The sequence below is a fragment of the Anomaloglossus baeobatrachus genome, chromosome 3 (assembly GCF_048569485.1).
Source record: "Anomaloglossus baeobatrachus isolate aAnoBae1 chromosome 3, aAnoBae1.hap1, whole genome shotgun sequence".
Taxonomy (NCBI): domain Eukaryota; kingdom Metazoa; phylum Chordata; class Amphibia; order Anura; family Aromobatidae; genus Anomaloglossus; species Anomaloglossus baeobatrachus.
The window spans coordinates 34,921,681-34,941,262 of NC_134355.1; the positions used below are offsets into that span (position 1 = coordinate 34,921,681).

Consider the following 19,582-nt stretch of genomic DNA (forward strand, 5'->3'; position numbering starts at 1 on the left):
TATTGCCCTATCCTGTGTGTGTGTGTCGTTTACTCCAAATGTCCTTTGTTTCTCCCTTCCTGCTCTTGTTTTCCTCCTGATCTCTTATTGTCCTAGTGTGTGTATGTGTATATATATATATATATATATATATATATATATATATATATATATATATATATATAGATATATATATATATATATATAGATATATATATGTGTGTGTGTGTGTGTGTGTGTGCGCAGTTTGACAGAGTTTTGGTTTTCCCTTGTCGGTCTTCATCTGTGTTTAACATCTCACTCCTGCCCCATCTCCTTCCCTGGAGGGAGACGGAGGGGGAAATTATATTAGGCATGGCCAGGAGCAGATCCAGGAATGGGACTCAGGCATCTCCACCATTAGGAGTATCCCTGAGATTAGGGATAGCATAGTGCCCCAAGCGTGAGGGACACCATAGGGGCCCCTATTGCTAGTTATCTAACAAGTCACATTGTGATAGTGAAATCATACAGATGGAAGAGTTTGTAGCTCTTTTTACCTATCTTTTACTACACTCCTTTGAACTAACTTTTGATGGCACACCAACTTAGTCATAAACAGTAGTCATAAATCAGCATAGAGAAATTAAAAAAGACAGGTAAAAGAGTTAACTCCTATCAGAATGAGCTCACTGACACATTACCAGTGAACTCACGCAGTGGTCAGCAATATGCAGGGAAACAAAGAGCCTATAAAAAGTTCTTTGTACATGAAGCCCTGGGCACTAACAGAGTGGCTGTCTACATAGTATCGGGAAGAACTAGGTCAACCAGAGGTGGAGCCCCTAATGCTTATGGTGCCCATAAAAAAGACAAATATTTGTTGATCCCACTAATTTGAACCATCCCCAGACAGATAATGTTAAAGGAAAAAAAGGCATCAGGCGTGACAAATTTTTAAATGTCTGCTCCTTTGATCTCTAGAGGTGGCCAGTACTTTCCTCTCCCCATTTAGTGTAGTATCTGTATAGTAAGAAGGTCAAACGGAAAAAGGCAACAGGTGTAGGGGCACTTTTGAATTATAATAACACTTCATTTAATCTGTAACACCTTGGAAAAAATCCCTGAGCTTCGCTAGTCCTGTAGCTCTTTTCCATTTTGCAATACGACATTCCATTGCAGAGATATTCACATTTGTTACATTTGGAGCACACTATGTGAAATCTCTGCTTGCAGTTCAACTAGGAGTCTTCTCTAAGTGCGTGCTCTTTCACCCTTTTCTCACAAATACTGCCTCGGCAATATCTGAGACTGATAGATCAGCTGCCGAGCAGTGATTTGCAGCATCTGGGAAGAAGGGGTGAAAAGTGCACACCTCCAAAAAAAGACACTGAAGAAAACATTCAGTTTGATTACAAAATAGAGATTTCACATATTGTGCTCCAAAACATCAAATGCGAATATCTCTGCAATGGAATGTCGTATTGCAAAACGGAAAAAAGCTGCAGAATCAGTGGAGCTGAGGAATTTTATTTTCTGCTCATAGATAAACACCTCTTATAAGGACTATGCACAACCCCTATAATAACCAGGCATATAAATGAACCCGTTCCTTACCTGATACAGTTCTATCCGTTGCTCTGATACTCGTGCTTTTGGATTCTGTAAACGAAACACTCTAAATTCTGCCTTCACTAAATTTGAGACGTTTTTCTCCATTGCAGAGACGTCGAACCGGATGATTCTGAAGTAAGCATTGTAATAATTTGGGTATATGGCATCTGGAAAAAAAATAAATGTATATTTTTAACATACCGTAAAAGAGCATTTATCTAAAGATGTCCACGCAAGGAGAAAAGACATGATCATGTGTAGTGGTAGTGGGTTTTTTATCAAGAAGTTGTCCTAGGATCTGACCATATACAAGTAATATGACTATAGAAGATGGACTAGTCTTCACTCCCTGGACCCATCAAGAAGCTTTGAGTGACGATGACCTGGTTGCCAGTGTAACAATTGTCCTTCCTTGGATTGATTTTGGAAAATATTAATTAATGCATACTGGAAACACATTACAAGACCTTCCGTATACAGCGAACAACCCCATAAGACCTGCCGCGTATCGGGAACACCCTGTAAGACCTGCTTTGTAACGTGAACACCCCACATGACTTGTCGTATACTGGAAACACGTCACAAGATATGCCACAAAGCTGAAACACTGCTGTATACCAGGAACATCCCACAGAACTTTCCATACCAGAAACACTACACAGGACAAGGAATACCCCACATGACCTGCATTGTACTGGGAGCACCGCACAAGACCTGCCGTATAGCAAGAACACCCCAGAAGACCTGCTGTATATCAGAAAACACCCAACAAGACCCACTATAAACCAGGAACACCCTACAAGACCTGTCGTACACCGGGAACACTCCACAAGATGTGCCGTATACCAGAAACGCTCCACAAAACCTGCGGTGTACTGGGAACACTACACAAGACCTGCTAAATATATGGGAAAGCCAACAAGACCCACCATAAACTAGGAACACCCTACAAGACCTGTCCTGTACTGGGACCACTCCACAAGACCTGCCAAATACAAGAAACACCCCACAAGACCTGCCGAATACCAGGAGCTCCCTACAAGATGCACCGTATACAGGGAACACCCCACAGGACCTGTAGTGTACTGGGAACACCAAATAAGACCTGCCGTATATCAGGGAACCCAACAAAGCCCAGCATAAACTAGGAACACCTTACAAGACTTGTCCTATACTGGGAAAACTCTACAAGACCTGCTGAATATCAGGAACATACCACAAGACCTGCCGATTACCATAAACATCTTCCAAGACCTGCTGAATACCGGGAACACACCACAAGATGTGTCGCATATCGTAAACACACCACAAGACCTGCAGTGTACTGGGAACACCACACAAGACCTGCCGTATATCAGGGACACCCAACAAAATCCACCATAAACTAGGAACGCCCTACAAGACCTGTTTTATACCGGGAACCCTCCACAAGACCTGCCAAATACCAGGAACATCCCACAAGATCTGCCAAATACCGGGAACACCCTACAAGATGCACCGTATACCGAGAACATCCTACGCGACCTACCGTATACCAGAAAAACCTCACAAGGTCTGCTGTATATCAGCAACATGCTGCAACACTTGCATTATACTGGGAGAGCAACACAAGTCCTGCCGTACACCAAGAACACCCAATAAGACCTGCCATATACTGGGAACTCCCCACAATACCTTCCATATAACAAGAACTGACCACAAGACTTTCTGTATACAGAGAACATCCCAGAAGATGTGCCATACACCAGAACACCCTAAAGAAATGGCAGTATATAGGGAAAACCTGAGACCTTCCATTTTGGCTATAGCTCGATGTCTAATCATCAAAATTTAGCCCATGTCATAGTGGCTCAGATTCCTATCTGTGCCCATATTTCTGCTTCTAACACATCAACTTCAAGAACAGACTGTTAACTTGCTGACTAATGTATTTCATGAGAAAACTCCCTTAACTAAACAGAAAGTAGCTGTCCTTAAATTTGTGTCTGCTGAGGTGGACAGGTTTCCGATAAAGCAAAGAGCAGTTCTCCCAGAGAAGAATAACTAGCAGGTCTTGGAAGTTCCGTTGTGTTGAAGGTACCAAACCATAGTGATAGAAGTCCATAACTTAGAGGTAATGACAAAATGACTGACTACTGAAGGACGTTGGAGCAACATTTCAGCTATAGAAGATACATCTACCAAAGGATAAATCTATGAAAAAGAAACTCTACTTTTGTGAAACAGTTTTAACCCTAGAACGCATACCTGGGGCCTCGCAAGCCTGCTAGGTCACTTGTTTTCTATGGTAGATTTCTATGGTTGCGCGTTCATGGGTTAAGGAATCTGAACACACACTGGATTTGGCAACAGAAAGAATTGATGTGTCAACTGGGGAAACTTCCAGATGGATCTAAAACAGTGTTTCCCAATACAGTCCTCAAGGAACCTTAGCAGCTCATTTATCGAAGATTTCCTCAACATTGAACAAGTTTGTCTCATAGTAGAGCAGCAGCTGCTGCACAGAACATGTCTGTAAACCCCTCGGCAAAATCAACTGTTTGCCACGGTTGGCGGAAGTAAGATCCAAAGTTGATCAGCTCATTGCCCCAGTGGCCACTTTTTGATTAGTTTTCCAATGGGCCATGAGCTGTTGAGGTTTCCTTGAGAGCCATAGTGGGAAACAGATGTAGACAAATTTATTATAACTTTTTTGGGTTCATGTTCTCCTCTTCTTGAGTCTCATGACAATAAAACTGTTCTCAGGAAGAAATGGTTGGGGCTGTCAAAAGCCCTTAGTTTCGTAAAAGCAAAATAGATCAGATGGGTTCAATGGCTTTAATTCCCATTTACCCCCAAACATTGGCCCTCTTAATTTGTATATCGCTTTTTCCATCTCTGTAGATGCCCAGTTGACTATGGACAACATACACTAAGGTGTTGAAGTGCCGAAGTCTCTTTTTATAAAAAATTTTTGCCCATTTTTGACTTCTGAGCACCTATAAATAACAGACCTTATTCTATTATGGACTCCAATACCTGGCGAGTCAGCGGAAGGGTGTCATTTGAAACATCTTGTGTCCTTCCTGGGAATGTACTATATACTGTTGTCTGTTGGGAACCCAATAAAGTCTTACCAGAGTGTGGTAACCTTACTCTGTATTAACGGAGTAGTGTTCAGCCCACGGGAAAGGAGTAGGTGAGTAGGGGCGTTCACTGGGAAGAGCCCCGGTCCACACAGTCTTTCTATAGACAGCCAGGCCAATGGACGAGTTAGCACCAGAATTTTGTTCCAGGAAGGTCCTGTGGTGGTGAAACGGGCTTGCCACCCCATTGTCACAAAAGTGTCGTAGAGCAGTCAGATCCCAGAGATGGCCTGAACTGAGAGAAAGATTTGTGACCTGAGCCGAAAGGAAGATACGTGACCCGAGCTGAGAGGAAGATCTATGACCTGAGCTGAGGGGAAGATCTGTGACCTGAGCTGAGAGGAAGAGCTGTGACCTGAGCTGAGAGGAAGTTCCATGACCTCAGCTGAGAGGAAGTTCCATGACCTGACCTGATAGGAAGATCTGTGAGCCGAGCTGAGGGGAAGATCCGTGATCCGAACTGAGGGAAAGATCTGTGATCCAAGCTGAGAGGAAGATCAGTGACCCAAGCTAAGTAGAAGACTCTGACCCGTACCAGTAAAAGCCCATGACCCATGCCAATAGAAGCCGGTGATCAGCACCAGTAGATGCCCCTGATCAAAGCCAGTGGAAGCTCGTGACCTGCGCCAGTAGAAGTTCCCGAGAAAGTAGACAGACTACGTCAGTCAAGATCCAGAGCCCTGAATTTTTTATCAAGCCGGTCAAGATTCATAACTGAGCCATTGCTTCCTTCACAGAAATATGGTATTGAGTAGGGACTGAGGGCCATGCTTCAGAGTGTGGAGGTAGCCAGCCTATATAGTATGTGAGGTAACCCCCAATTTGGACTTGTAGACCAGTGAGTAACGTCTTTGGCTCCACTAAGGCCTGTACACTGTATGGTATTGTTAAATTAAGTAGACTACAGTAATACATAGATTGACAGTAACATTTTCCTTCTAGAGGGATCCAGAGTACGATAACGTAGACGGTGACCATTAGTGATAATGATATTTATAAGACTCTCTCTTTATCCAATGCGTGAACTCTACAGTCACCAGTCCCACGACTGTCAATGCCGTGTGTGCGATGTGAATGCAGGTCTAGAGCACAATCGTGACCAAAGCTCCATTCACCGTTTATGGCAGTGGGAGTCCCCTATGTGCACAACCAATCCCAAAAACTGGTATCAATGCTGTTCATGAGACAACCCCTTTAAAATTAACACTATTGATCTTCCCATCAGGTAAACTGACTTGTGGAAAACTCGTATGTGAGTGTGAGCGTCCTCTTTAAGACGGCGACGTTGTGTGTTCCAGGCATCGGCTTGTTGGCAAATTCTTCATTGGCAACAAACATCGAAAGATTAACGCGAGTGAAGAAAGAAAAATAAATGTCTCTTGTTTCCTCGAAAGGAATAAAAAAACACAAGACCACAATCTATAACAAGGATGAGCGCGGTATAATTGCCGAATTCTGTAAGGATCAGTAGACTCTAAGTAATGTCTTTCCGTTGTAATTACGGCTGGTAAACAAGTGTTACCAAGATTTATTTTTATGGTCTTTTGTGTTTATGAAGCTCCTGTTCTTTGGTCTACGGCCAACGCTTCACAATTTCTGCTTCCAACCTGGTTTGTGAAACGCGGCAGTCATCTAGAGAGGATCTGCAAATATTTACAGTTCCATCTCCTTATTAAACACAGTCCTTACCCTTTTTAGATCCCGGCCAATTTTTCTTCCCACCAGCAATTAAAATAATTAGGCAATCTCCAAAGCTGATGTACCATGAAACCGGGGATGTACAGTATCTATGCTGAATGCTAACGACGCCGGGGGGCAGAAAAGCATCAAAGAAGGGCTGGACTCGGGGGGCTGCACCAATATTCATAAATATTACCACCAGGAGGAAAAGCTGTCTCCTGGATTGATGGCAGCGACTTCTCCAGGATTGATGGCGTCTTCTGGAATGTGAGCTGAGCCGGGCAAGATGGCTCCTAATACTGTGCGAAAGTCTGCCCCTGTATCTAATGGTGGAAATCAACAGAATATGCCTGTTCAATGCACAAAATGCCAAGAAAAGTGGGATATAGTCAGATTCTAGTACTAAGTGATTGAATCTTAGAAGATAGATAAATTAATAGATAGATGGATAGATAGATAGAGGGATAGAAAGAAGGATAGAAAGACGGATAGAAAGACGGATAGAAAGAAGGATAGAAAGACGGATAGAAAGGAAAGATGGATGGATGGATGGATGGATGGATGGATGGATGGATGGATGGATGGATGGATGGATGGATGGATGGATGGATGGATGGATAGATAGATAGATAGATAGATAGAGGGATGGATGGACAAAAAGGATAGATAGATAGATAGATAGGTGATAGATAGATAATAGATAGATGGATATAGATAGATAGAAAGAAGGATAGATAATAGATAGATGGAAAGATAGAGGGATAGATAATAGATAGATAATAGATAGATAGATAGATAGATAGATAGATAGATAGATAGAGGGATGGATGGATGGACAAAAAGGATAGATAGATAGATAGATAGAGGGATGGATGGATGGATGGACAAAAAGGATAGATAGATAGATAGATAGGTGATAGATAGATAATAGATAGATGGATATAGATAGAAAGAAGGATAGATAATAGATAGATGGAAAGATAGAGGGATAGATAATAGATAGATAATAGATAGATAGATAGATAGATAGATAGAAGGATAGATAGATAGATAGATAGATAGATAGAGGGATGGATGGATGGATGGATGGACAAAAAGGATAGATAGATAGATAGATAGGTGATAGATAGATATGTGATAGATAGATAGATAGATGGATATAGATAGATAGAAAGAAGGATAGATAATAGATAGATGGAAAGATAGATAATAGATAGATAGATAAATAGATAGATAGAGGGATAGATGGATAGATAGATAGATAGATAGATAGATAGATAGATAGAGGGATAGATGGATAGATAGATAGAGGGATAGATAGATAGATAGATAAATAGATAAATAGATAGATAGAGGGATAGATAGAGGGAGGGATAGATAGATAGATAGATAGATAGATAGAGGGATAGATGGATAGATAGATAGAGGGATAGATAGATAGCAGAGAGCTACCTCAGGTACATTATATAGGAGTCTTGCTCTCTGATAACACACCCTAGTCCCGCACACTAGATATGAGACAGATCATGGGCAGATGGTCGCTGCTCCTGTATGATCTGCACACTCTTCTTCTGCTGCTGTCCTCATTTGCTTTAGAACATTTTATTCCTCTTCATAACACTTTCCGTATTTCTATCAGGTTCTGTCCTCACAAACCTCACCACACACGTGGGTCAGTCACTTCCACCCATAAAATCTCTTTTTTGTCATCAACAGTATCATGGGGAGAGGTCACACACTGTCAGCACACTCTTCTCCTGCTGTTGTCCCCATCACTATGCTTCCATCAGCTGTAGACCGTTCTACCTATGACACTCCTCCTGTCACATATAACCCTGTGGAACAGCTAATAGGTCACTGCTTTCCACACAATCAGCACACTTTTCTCCTGATGCTGCTCATTCCTATTTCCTAATTTGCTGTGTTCCATCACTGTTTTCTTCATGACTCTATCCTTGTTTGTATGAATGAGACTGTGCTCTAAGAACAGTTATCACATCAGTGCTCAGGTCACTGCCTCTCACAAAATCAGTCATGTCAACTCCTGCTGCTGCCATCATTGCTGTGGCCCATTTTCCGGTAGACTGTTCTATCACAGCACTCTCCCTGTCAAGTATAACCCTGTCCTTATGAACATGATTAAATAAACAGATTGATTACTGCCCTCCCACACAATCAGCACACTCTTCTCCTGCTGCTGCCTGTATTTGTCCTCATTTCCCAATTTGTTTTAAAGGGTTTAATCACTGCTTAACTCATGAGATTCCACCTTTTTACATGAGACTTTGAGCTAACAACCATTAATTCATGAGTGGTCAGGTCACTGCCTCTCACAAAATCAGCATAGTCCACTTCTGCTGCTGTCATCACTGCCATGATCCAATTACCGTAGAATGTTCTAACCATGTTACTCTTCCTGTCACATATAACCCTGTCCTTATGAACATGGTCACATAAATAAGTACCGTAATACAATGCCCCACCCCACACACAATCAATACACTCTTCTCCTGCTGCTGTACTTATTCCCTAAATGATATTAGAGTATTCCATCACTGTTTTCTTCATGACACTATCCAAATTTTTATGACTCCAGGTCCTAACAACTGTTAACACATGAGTGATTAGGTCACTGCCTCCCATACAATCAGTACAATCTTCTCCTGTTGCTGTATTCATTCCTATTTCCCAATTTGCATTAGAGGATTCCATCACTGTTTTCTTCATGACATTATCCAGACTGTTATGGGACTAGGTCCTTAAAACCAATAGCACATGAGTGATCAGGTCACTGCCTCCCACAAAATCAGGACAGTCCCCTCCTGTTGCTGTCATCACTGCAATGATCCAATTAATGTAGAATGTTCTAATCATGATATTCTTTGTCACATATAACCCCTTATGAACATGGGCACAAAATAAGTAACGTACTGCCCCCCACAAAAATTAGTACACTATTCTCCTGCTGCCGTACGCATTCCCATTTCCTAATTTGCATTATAGTATTCCATCACTGTTTTCTTGATGACACTATGCAGATTTTTATGGGACCAGATCCTAACAACCGTTAACACATGAGTGGTCAGGTCACTGCCCCTACACAATCAGTACACTCTTCTCCTGCTGCTATACTCATTCCCATTTCCTAATCTGTATTAGAGTACTCCATCACTGGTTTCTTCGTGACACTCTCCAAATTTTTATGAGACTTGGTCCTTACAACCATGAACACAAGTGGTCAGGTCACTGCCTCCCACAAAATCAGCACAGTCTACTCCTGCTACTGTCATCACTGCCATGATCCAATTACTGTAGAATGTTGAAACCATGACATTTTCCAGATTTTTATGGGACCAGATCCTAACAACCGTTAACACATGAGTGGTCAGGTCACTGCCCCTACGCAATCAGTACACTCTTCTCCTGCTGCTATACTCATTCCCATTTCCTAATCTATATTAGAGTATTCCACCACTGTTTTTCTCATGACACTGTCTAGATTTTTATGAGATTAGGTCCTTACAACTGTGAACACAAGTGGTCAGGTCACTGCCTCCCACAAAATCAGCACAGTCTGCTCCTGCTGCTGTCATCCTTATGTAGCACCCACGGAGCAGGAGTTAAGTATTACTCGTCGCCTGGCCGGTGTTGTCGGGTCCGGGATGTCACAGGTGGCCCTGCCCGGCTTCGTGGTTCCGAGGTGTCTCGTGATGCCACCTGCGGTATACGGCCAGGAATTAGCCGCCGCTGCGGTCACTGTCGTCTGGGACGGGTGATGTCGCAGCTAGGATTGGTTCACCTTCCCGCAGGTGAAGCTAGGCCCCAGGGAGGATTATGGAGGTAGCAGTGGCCGTTGGCAATGAAGGGGCGGACACAGTAGTAGCGGTTCCAGGTCTTTACTCACTGTCCGTGGGTTGCCCGGAGGTGCGGGTCTTCGCCGTGTTGGGCTCCAGCCAATCCCAGGTAAGTTAGAGGTAGCCACCAGTGCTTGAAAGTGTCCTTTCCTAAGGGATGCCCCCTCAGAAGTGAGGAACCCGGAGTGAGCTTCCCACTCCAAGCCTCGGACCCCGTGAAGAAAAGAGTGAAAACTTGACTGAGATTGTGTCAAGGCTGCTCCTACTTCTATCCCTATAAGTGGTGCCCGCCGACCCCCAGGTGGTTGTCCTAGTGACCGGGAAAGTCCCATACTTTGTGATGGCCACCCCCTATCTACCCTAGTTCAGTCCCCAGTGAGAAGGCTCCTAAGCTGTATGTAAGGTGGAATGTGGAACACCAGTGATTAACCCCCTCCTTAAACGAGATGAATGCTGCACCTTAAGTGAGGTGCAGGACCCTGTGGCGACTGAAGCCACAGGGGTGCCACACTTCCATCCATTTTTTTTTTCCAAACATTCCAGTTGGTTTTGTCTATGAAAATGACACTTAATAAATGCTATAATCATGAGCTCATCGTCCGTCGCCTCCTGAGGGGTCAAGTGGGCACTTCGCATAATGGACATTTCGGTAACGTAGCACCTTTGCAAACCTTGTCCCTTTTTTCCCTCCTTTCTGAAGCCGCAGTGTAATGGCGGCACGGCACGCAGCACTAGGACAGTGTTTACTATAGCCTGCATGGAGTATGTTTCCACCATCCTGTTATGAAACCCAAACTGGCAGATAGATGACCAATAAAAGTATGAGAATTTGGGAAAAAGGACTAATGATTCTGGCTCCGGCTCCCGGCCGTATTCTCCTGGGGGGGGACGGATAACAGTAGATCTTCTGTTTTCTATTCCCTCGCTCTTGAATGCAATGAGAGACGAGCACAAGACTCAATGCTTCTTCTTTGCCAAACCACCTCGTTGTCACAGCAGCCGTGCAAATTGCCAAAATAACATGTAAATTCTGTCAACCTCCGCTGCCCGGATTATTCTCACTAGTAAGACACTAAGCAACGTTTCTGCAGATCTGAACTGCAAATGTTACCACACCCTGACCATTATTTTCCACACCCAACTGTACTAGTATGAAAAGAGACGTCTCGCGTTAGTATCATTAATGGTCATGCTTCTGCGGTATATATGTACGGTATAAACACCGTACAATAACAGCCCTATATCCCCTAAGGGCATGCGTTGGAGGCCATCTGTCCTTTCTCAATTGGAGGTAAAATAAATAATACCGCCATAACACTGCCAAAAAAAATAGCATCATACGGTGTCTAAAAAAATACATTGTAAAGTAGTGCTAAAAAAAAAGCTATATAATACCCATATAATTATATGGGCACGATATACTACTAATATTGTCATTGTATGGGACTATTATTTAGACAAAGTGCCCAAACAGGCTAGTCCAAAAGTACAGTTAGGTCCAGAAATATTTGGACAGTGACACAAGTTGTTATTTTAGCTGTTTACAAAAACATGTTCAGAAATACAATTATATATATAATATGGGCTGAAAGTGCACACTCCCAGCTGCAATATGAGAGTTTTCACATCCAAATCGGAGAAAGGATTTAGGAATCATAGCTCTGTAATGCATAGCCTCCTCTTTTTCAAGGGACCAAAAGTAATTGGACAAGGGACTCTAAGGGCTGCAATTAACTCTGAAGGCGTCTCCCTCGTTAACCTGTAATCAATGAAGTAGTTAAAAGGTCTGGGGTTGATTACAGGTGTGTGGTTTTGCATTTGGAAGCTGTTGCTGTGACCAGACAACATGCGGTCTAAGGAACTCTCAATTGAGGTGAAGCAGAACATCCTGAGGCTGAAAAAAAAGAAAAAATCCATCAGAGAGATAGCAGACATGCTTGGAGTAGCAAAATCAACAGTCGGGTACATTCTGAGAAAAAAGGAATTGACTGGTGAGCTTGGGAACTCAAAAAGGCCTGGGCGTCCACGGATGACAACAGTGGTGGATGATCGCCGCATACTTTCTTTGGTGAAGAAGAACCCGTTCACAACATCAACTGAAGTCCAGAACACTCTCAGTGAAGTAGGTGTATCTGTCTCTAAGTCAACAGTAAAGAGAAGACTCCATGAAAGTAAATACAAAGGGTTCACCTCTAGATGCAAACCATTCATCAATTCCAAAAATAGACAGGCCAGAGTTAAATTTGCTGAAAAACACCTCATGAAGCCAGCTCAGTTCTGGAAAAGTGTTCTATGGACAGATGAGACAAAGATCAACCTGTACCAGAATGATGGGAAGAAAAAAGTTTGGAGAAGAAAGGGAATGGCACATGATCCAAGGCACACCACATCCTCTGTAAAACATGGTGGAGGCAACGTGATGGCATGGGCATGCATGGCTTTCAATGGCACTGGGTCACTTGTGTTTATTGATGACATAACAGCAGACAAGAGTAGCCGGATGAATTCTGAAGTGTACCGGGATATACTTTCAGCCCAGATTCAGCCAAATGCTGCAAAGTTGATCGGACGGCGCTTCATAGTACAGATGGACAATGACCCCAAGCATACAGCCAAAGCTACCCAGGAGTTCATGAGTGCAAAAAAGTGAAACATTCTACAATGGCCAAGTCAATCACCAGATCTTAACCCAATTGAGCATGCATTTCACTTGCTCAAATCCAGACTTAAGACGGAAAGACCCACAAACAAGCAAGACCTGAAGGCTGCGGCTGTAAAGGCCTGGCAAAGCATTAAGAAGGAGGAAACCCAGCGTTTGGTGATGTCCATGGGTTCCAGACTTAAGGCAGTGATTGCCTCCAAAGGATTCACAACAAAATATTGAAAATAAAAATATTTTGTTTGGGTTTGGTTTATTTGTCCAATTACTTTTGACCTCCTAAAATGTGGAGTGTTTGTAAAGAAATGTGACAATTCCTACAATTTCTATCAGATATTTTTGTTCAAACCTTCAAATTAAACGTTACAATCTGCACTTGAATTCTGTTGTAGAGGTTTCATTTCAAATCCAATGTGGTGGCATGCAGAGCCCAACTCGCGAAAATTGTGTCACTGTCCAAATATTTCTGGACCTAACTGTAGGTGGACAGTATGTGTAATAGGGTTATCAAACATGGTGTAAAGTGAAACTGACTCAGTAGCCCTTAGCAACCAATCAGATTCCATCTTTCATTTTCCAAAGAGTCTGTGAAGAATGAAAAGAGGAATCTGATTGGTTGCTAAGGGCAACTGAGTCAGTTTCACTTTACACCATGTTTGACAACCCTATTACACATACTGTCCACCTACATTTGGACCACCCTGTATAATGGGGGCTCATATACAATGAATATATGTATGACTCTACTTTGCATTGCCTAAATAATACCATAATGATTGCAAAAAAGACTACCTACCCCAAAAATAAGCCCTAGTAGGATTTTGGGAGCTTTTTTGAATATTCTTAAAATATAAGCCCTACTCCAAAAATAAGCCCTAGATGTGGTTCCATGGTATTAGGTAAGTGTGGGACTAATCCTCAGGGGAAAGCATACAGCAGTATGGGACTAGTCCCCAAGAGAAGGTAGAAATCAAACTTCACTGCTATAATACTGCCCATATAAAAGATTCATACTGTTACTAAATAATACCACCATACAGTGATAACACTGGTAGCATACAGTGCCCAAATATTGGCAGCTAGATAAAAGCATGATACTCTATAGTGAACGTATAATGCCATATAATGCTGAAAATACAAAGCTAATATAAGATCCATATATAGATAATTTGCAGGGCTTACATAATACTTAGAATTGTTTGGGTTGAGACACTAGTACAAAAACTCATTAGAGATGGGCGAACCCGCAGATTGGATTGGATCTAATGGATGCGGCAATTTCAGGCGGCTGCAGGCTGCTATTTTTAGTCTGGAATGTGCCCAATAACCATGGGTCTCCCCAGCCCAAGAATACCAGCCCACAACCAATCACAGATGCCGAGACTGCCAGTGGGTGGGGGAAGTAGTGAATATGTATGAGGGTTAATGAGTGCCCCGGAGGCAGTGTGACAGCCCCAGAGAAGGTCGGCTAGTATAACACTCCTGCTTTATTCCTTATTTTCTTTTTTTTACATTTTTTATCATTATCCGGGTGGCAGAACTCGAACAGTTACATGAATTTCCCTGAGAAATTCTTGTTTGGGGTCCATGCACGGACACTAGGTATCCGGTACGGACCCCAAACTTTACAGTTCAGGTTCACCCATCACTACTTAGTAGCAATGAGCGCCAACAAAACAGCAGCAGAAAGACAATAATAGTGCCATATAGTGATTAAATATCAAAGCTATAAGGTGCTCTCATAAGTGCTTCACCGTACCTATATAATACCATGGTGCTTGTCATGGAAGTTAGGGCTTAGTCCTTGTGGGACGAAATACAGCTGTCCGCCCATGGGCAGGACCAGACGCCTACTGCATATGGCGGCTCATAAGACCTATGTGCATAGTTCAGCAATGCGCACACTCACTATTGGGGATTTTTGATAACCAGGAAATTTCTTATCTATACATATACTATATCAGCAGCTCACTGTCTACAGACTTTGTACACACAGAGTGTAGTATGGGTGAGGACAGCTTAATATAAAAACTCTGATTGTTTCACAATGGCTGCACCCAGTAATCTAAGTGATACATCATTGGATTCATTTTGCTTACTGAATCAGTGTCAAGTGGAAAATAAACAGAGCTTTAAGGGGGTTGTCCACTACTTTCACATTGATGGCCTATCCATTGGATAGGTCATCAATGTCTGATCAATCATGGTTCGAAATCCGACACCTCCACCAATTATCTGTTCCCGGAGCTGGCATCGACAGCAGGCTGCTCAGTTTCGGAGCCGCCCTGTCAACCATCTCCCATTCAAATCAATAGGAGGATGTGCACAGTATCGGGCCACAGATACTAAAAGAAGACAGGGCAGCTCCAGAACTGAACATTTCTGGCCACCTGCTGCCACCGCCGGCACAGAGAACAGCTGATCGGTAGGTGACCAGGTGTTGGACCCCGACCGATCAGACCTTGATGACCTGTCCTAAGGATAGGCCAACAGTGGAAAAGTAGTGGCCAGCCCCTTTAAGTGGAAGTTCACCTTATCACAACACGGGAAGTGAATTTGTCATCTTCCAATGCTGCCTGAAAAAGTGCACAGAATCCATACCGGATGCCATGGTGGATGCTGGCTGAAAAAGGGCACAGAATCCGTACTGGATGCCATGGTTGATGCTGCCTGAAAAAGTGCACAGAATCCGTACCGAATGCTGTGGTCGATTCTGCCTGAAAAAGTGCACAGAATCCGAACCGGATACCATGGTCGATGCTACCTGAAACAGCGCACAGAATCCATACCGGATGCCATGGTCGATGCTGCCTGAAAAAGTGCACAGAATCCATACCGGATGCCATGGTCGATACTGGCTGAAAGGGTGCACAGAATCCGAACCGGATGCCATGGTCCATGCTACCTGAAAAAGTGCACAGAATCCATACTGGATGCCATGGTCGATGCTGGCTGAAAGGGTGCACAGAATCCGAACCAGATGCCATGGTCCATGCTACCTGAAAAAGTGCACAGAATCCATACCGGATACCATGGTCGATGCTGCCTAAAAAAAGAGTGCAGAATCTGTAGCGGATGCCATGGTCGATGCTACCTGAAAAAGTGCACAGAATCCATACCGGATACCATGGTCGATGCTGCCTGAAAAAGTGTGCAGATTCCGTACCGGATGCCATGGTCGATGCTTGCTGAAAAAGTGCACAGAATCCGTACCGGATGCCATGGTCGATGCTGGCTGAAAAAGTGCACAGAATCTGAACCGGATGCCATGGTCGATGCTACCTGAAAAAGTGCACAGAATCCATACCGGATGCCATGGTCGATGCTGCCTGAAAAAGTGCGCAGATTCCGTACCGGATGCCATGGTCGATGCTGGCTGAAAAAGTGTGCAGAATCCGTACTGGATACCATGGTCAATGCTGCCTGAAAAAGTGCACAGAATCTGTAGCGGATGCCATGGTCGATGCTACCTGAAAAAGTGCACAGAATCCGTACCGGATGCCATGGTCGATGCTACCTGAAAAAGTGCACAGAATCCATACCGGATACCATGGTCGATGCTGCCTGAAAAAGTGTGCAGATTCCGTACCGGATGCCATGGTCAATGCTGCCTGAAAAAGTGCACAGAATCTGTAGCGGATGCCATGGTTGATGCTGGCTGAAGACGTGCACAGAATCTCTGAGTTGTGACCGTTCCATACATTGTTACAAACAGGTGATATTTATATCTTTGCAGTGATGTGAATGCAAAACCTGATGACTCTTTTATATTCACCCGGTATAAAACAGACAATGGACGACTTTCTGCTCAAACCTCCACCATCTGGCTACACATAGCGGAGCCAAGGCTGGAATAGAAGAAAGATGTCGGCTATGGCAGCCTCGGCCCACTCTCGCTGCTGCTCTCCTCTGTGCCATCCACCTCTGTGAATCTCATCACTGTCAGCCATCACCGCCTTGTTCCGCTCATTTCCCCTCCTGATTACTGTAACCTTTCCCTGGCGGCTTTCATCTCCTGTTATAATCACATTTATTATGGAGGGAAGTTCCCAAAATATGGAAATAAAATTATCTTTGCTGCAGGATTTCTTTCTAGTTTTTATACTGGAGAAATAAGATTATGGAAGCGCTGAGAAACATTTCATTTCCTGTCAAATAAAGTGTAACTAATAATACATAATACGACATGGATGTTACCTCCAGAAATGTGGAAATCAGATGTATGGGAACGATTGGGAGGCCCCAAAATTACAACACCTATTCCTGAGCCTATTCAGGATGGAGCTGATAGTCTCTGAATTCAGCTCCGGGTGACAATATACACTGCAGAGGGATGTAACTCCGAATCAGTAATGTAATGTATGTACACAGTGACTGCACCAGCAGAATAGTGAGTGCAGCTCTGGAGCATAATACAGGAGGTAACTCAGGATCAGTAATGTAATGTATGTACACAGTGACTGCACCAGCAGAATAGTGAGTGCAGCTCTGGAGCATAATACAGGAGGTAACTCAGGATCAGTAATGTAATGTATGTACACAGTGACTGCACCAGCAGAATAGTGAGTGCAGCTCTGGAGGATAATACAGGAGGTAACTCAGGATCAGTAATGTATGTACACAGTGACTGCACCAGCAGAATAGTGAGTGCAGCTCTGGAGTATAATGCAGCAGGTAACTCCGGATCAGTACAGGATCAGTAATGTATGTACACAGTGACTGCACCAGCAGAATAGTGAGTGCAGCTCTGGAGTATAATACAGGAGCAAACTCAGGATCAGTAATGTAATGTATGTACACAGTGACTGCACCAGCAGAATAGTGAGTGCAGCTCTGGAGTATAATACAGGAGGTAACCCAGGATCAGTAGTGTAATGTATGTACACAGTGACTGCACCAGCAGAATAATGAGTGCAGCTCTGGAGTATTGTACAAGAGGTAACTCAGGATCAGTACAGGATAATTAATGTACTATATGTACACAGTGACTGCACCAGCAGAATAGTGAGTGCAGCTCTAGAGCATAATACAGGAGGTAACTCAGGATCAGTACAGGATCAGTAATGTATGTACACAGTGACTGCACCAGCAGAATAGTGAGTGCAGCTCTGGAGTGTAATACAGGATGTAACTCAGGATCAGTAATGTAATGTATGTACACAGTGACTATGTTGCGGGCGGAGGAGGGGACGCTGCGCTCACCCACTGCTCGGGTCCGGCCGCTGCTCGGTGGTGGCTCGAGCGGTGGGCCGGATCCCGGGGACTCGAGCGGCGCTCCTCGCCCGTGAGTGAAAAGGGGAATGGTTTTGGGGATTTATTGTCCGTGACGCCACACACAGCTGTGGTGAGGTTGTGACACCACCGCTGCTCTGGACGGGGATCCCGGGAGCGATGACAGGGAGCAGCTTGGATGTTGTTTTTCCCCTCCGTGGGTAGAGGAGTTGGTTGTCCCGGGGCCCGGTGAGGGGAGGATGGCAGGTGGGTTACGGGACCTGGTGAAGTGCAGGGTCGCGGGGGCAGTGCGGTGCCGCACGGCACGGTGGTACTCACTCAGCCAATGATGAACACAAAGTCTCCGGTAAAACAAACGGCTGGATGGACGGGTCCCACAGACGGCTGCGGTGGTCCTTCTCCCGGTAGGTTGGCGGTGACTGCCTTTCCCTGCACCTGTGTTGTGTTCTCGGTTCTGGTGGCTTCCCACCGGTAACCCGCTCCCCAGCTTGGATGGATGCTGAGGGAGCCCCTTTTGCCCGCAGGCTCTGGCCCTGGGAACTGTAGCCTTGGCGGTGACTGTATTTCCCTTCACGGTTTGAGCTGTTGCCTTCAATCGGGTCTTGACTGCTGGGAAACCCCGGAGGTTCCCTTCGATAACGGATTTGACCGGTTTTACGGCGACTCCAAGCCAGGTCGGGGTCCGTAGGCCCTGCCGAATGGTGCTGGCTTCTCTTCGCTCCCCGATCCGGTACCGGCGGGCCACCGCCCGTCCCCGGTCCTTACGGGTCACGTCAATCTGCCTCGCCTGCAGACGGTCACCACCGTCTGCCAACCTTGCTGTATGTGCCCGGGCCACGCACCCGGACACGGTCAGTCTCCTCTACTAAGACTTCCCTCTTTCACTCCAAAACTACTCTAACTGCCTTTTCCCGCCTCCAGGACTGTGAACTCCTCGTTGGGTGGAGCCCAACACCACCAACACCACAGTGACACAGTGACAACACCAGCAGAATAGTGAGCGCAGCTCTGGTGTATAATACAGGATGTAACTCAGGATCAGTACAGGATAAGTAATGTAATGTATGTACACAGTGACTGCACCAGGAGAATAGAGAGTCCAGCTCTGGACTATAATACAGGCGGTAGCTCAGGATCAGTAATGTAATGTATGTACACAGTGACTGTACCAGCAGTGTAGTGAGTGCAGCTCTGGAGTATAATACAGGAGGTAACTCAGGATCAGTAATGTAATGTATGTACACAGTGACTGCACCAGCAGAACAGTGAATGCAGCTCTGGAGTATCATATACTAGATTAGTAACGTAAGTAAGGTAAAGTATTTATAAAGTAACGAAACCTTTTTCACGTGGCTGGAGGTGGATGTGCCACTGATGCAGAGTATCAGCAGCTCTATGTGCACACCATATAACGCACAGGGAGGAGGGGGACCTGCAGCCTCCGGACCCCATACACGTCA

The 19,582-nt window shown here is 44.4% G+C and overlaps 1 protein-coding gene across 1 annotated transcript in view; it reads right to left on the reverse strand.

The window, feature by feature from the left end:
• Positions 1 to 19,582, reverse strand: part of TGFB2 (transforming growth factor beta 2) — a 142,722-nt gene that overhangs the window by 25,274 nt on the left and 97,866 nt on the right. The window contains exon 2 of the mRNA XM_075339119.1: positions 1,576 to 1,739. Coding sequence (XP_075195234.1) covers positions 1,576 to 1,739 — 164 coding nt within the window. The remainder of the gene's footprint in view (positions 1 to 1,575; positions 1,740 to 19,582) is intronic.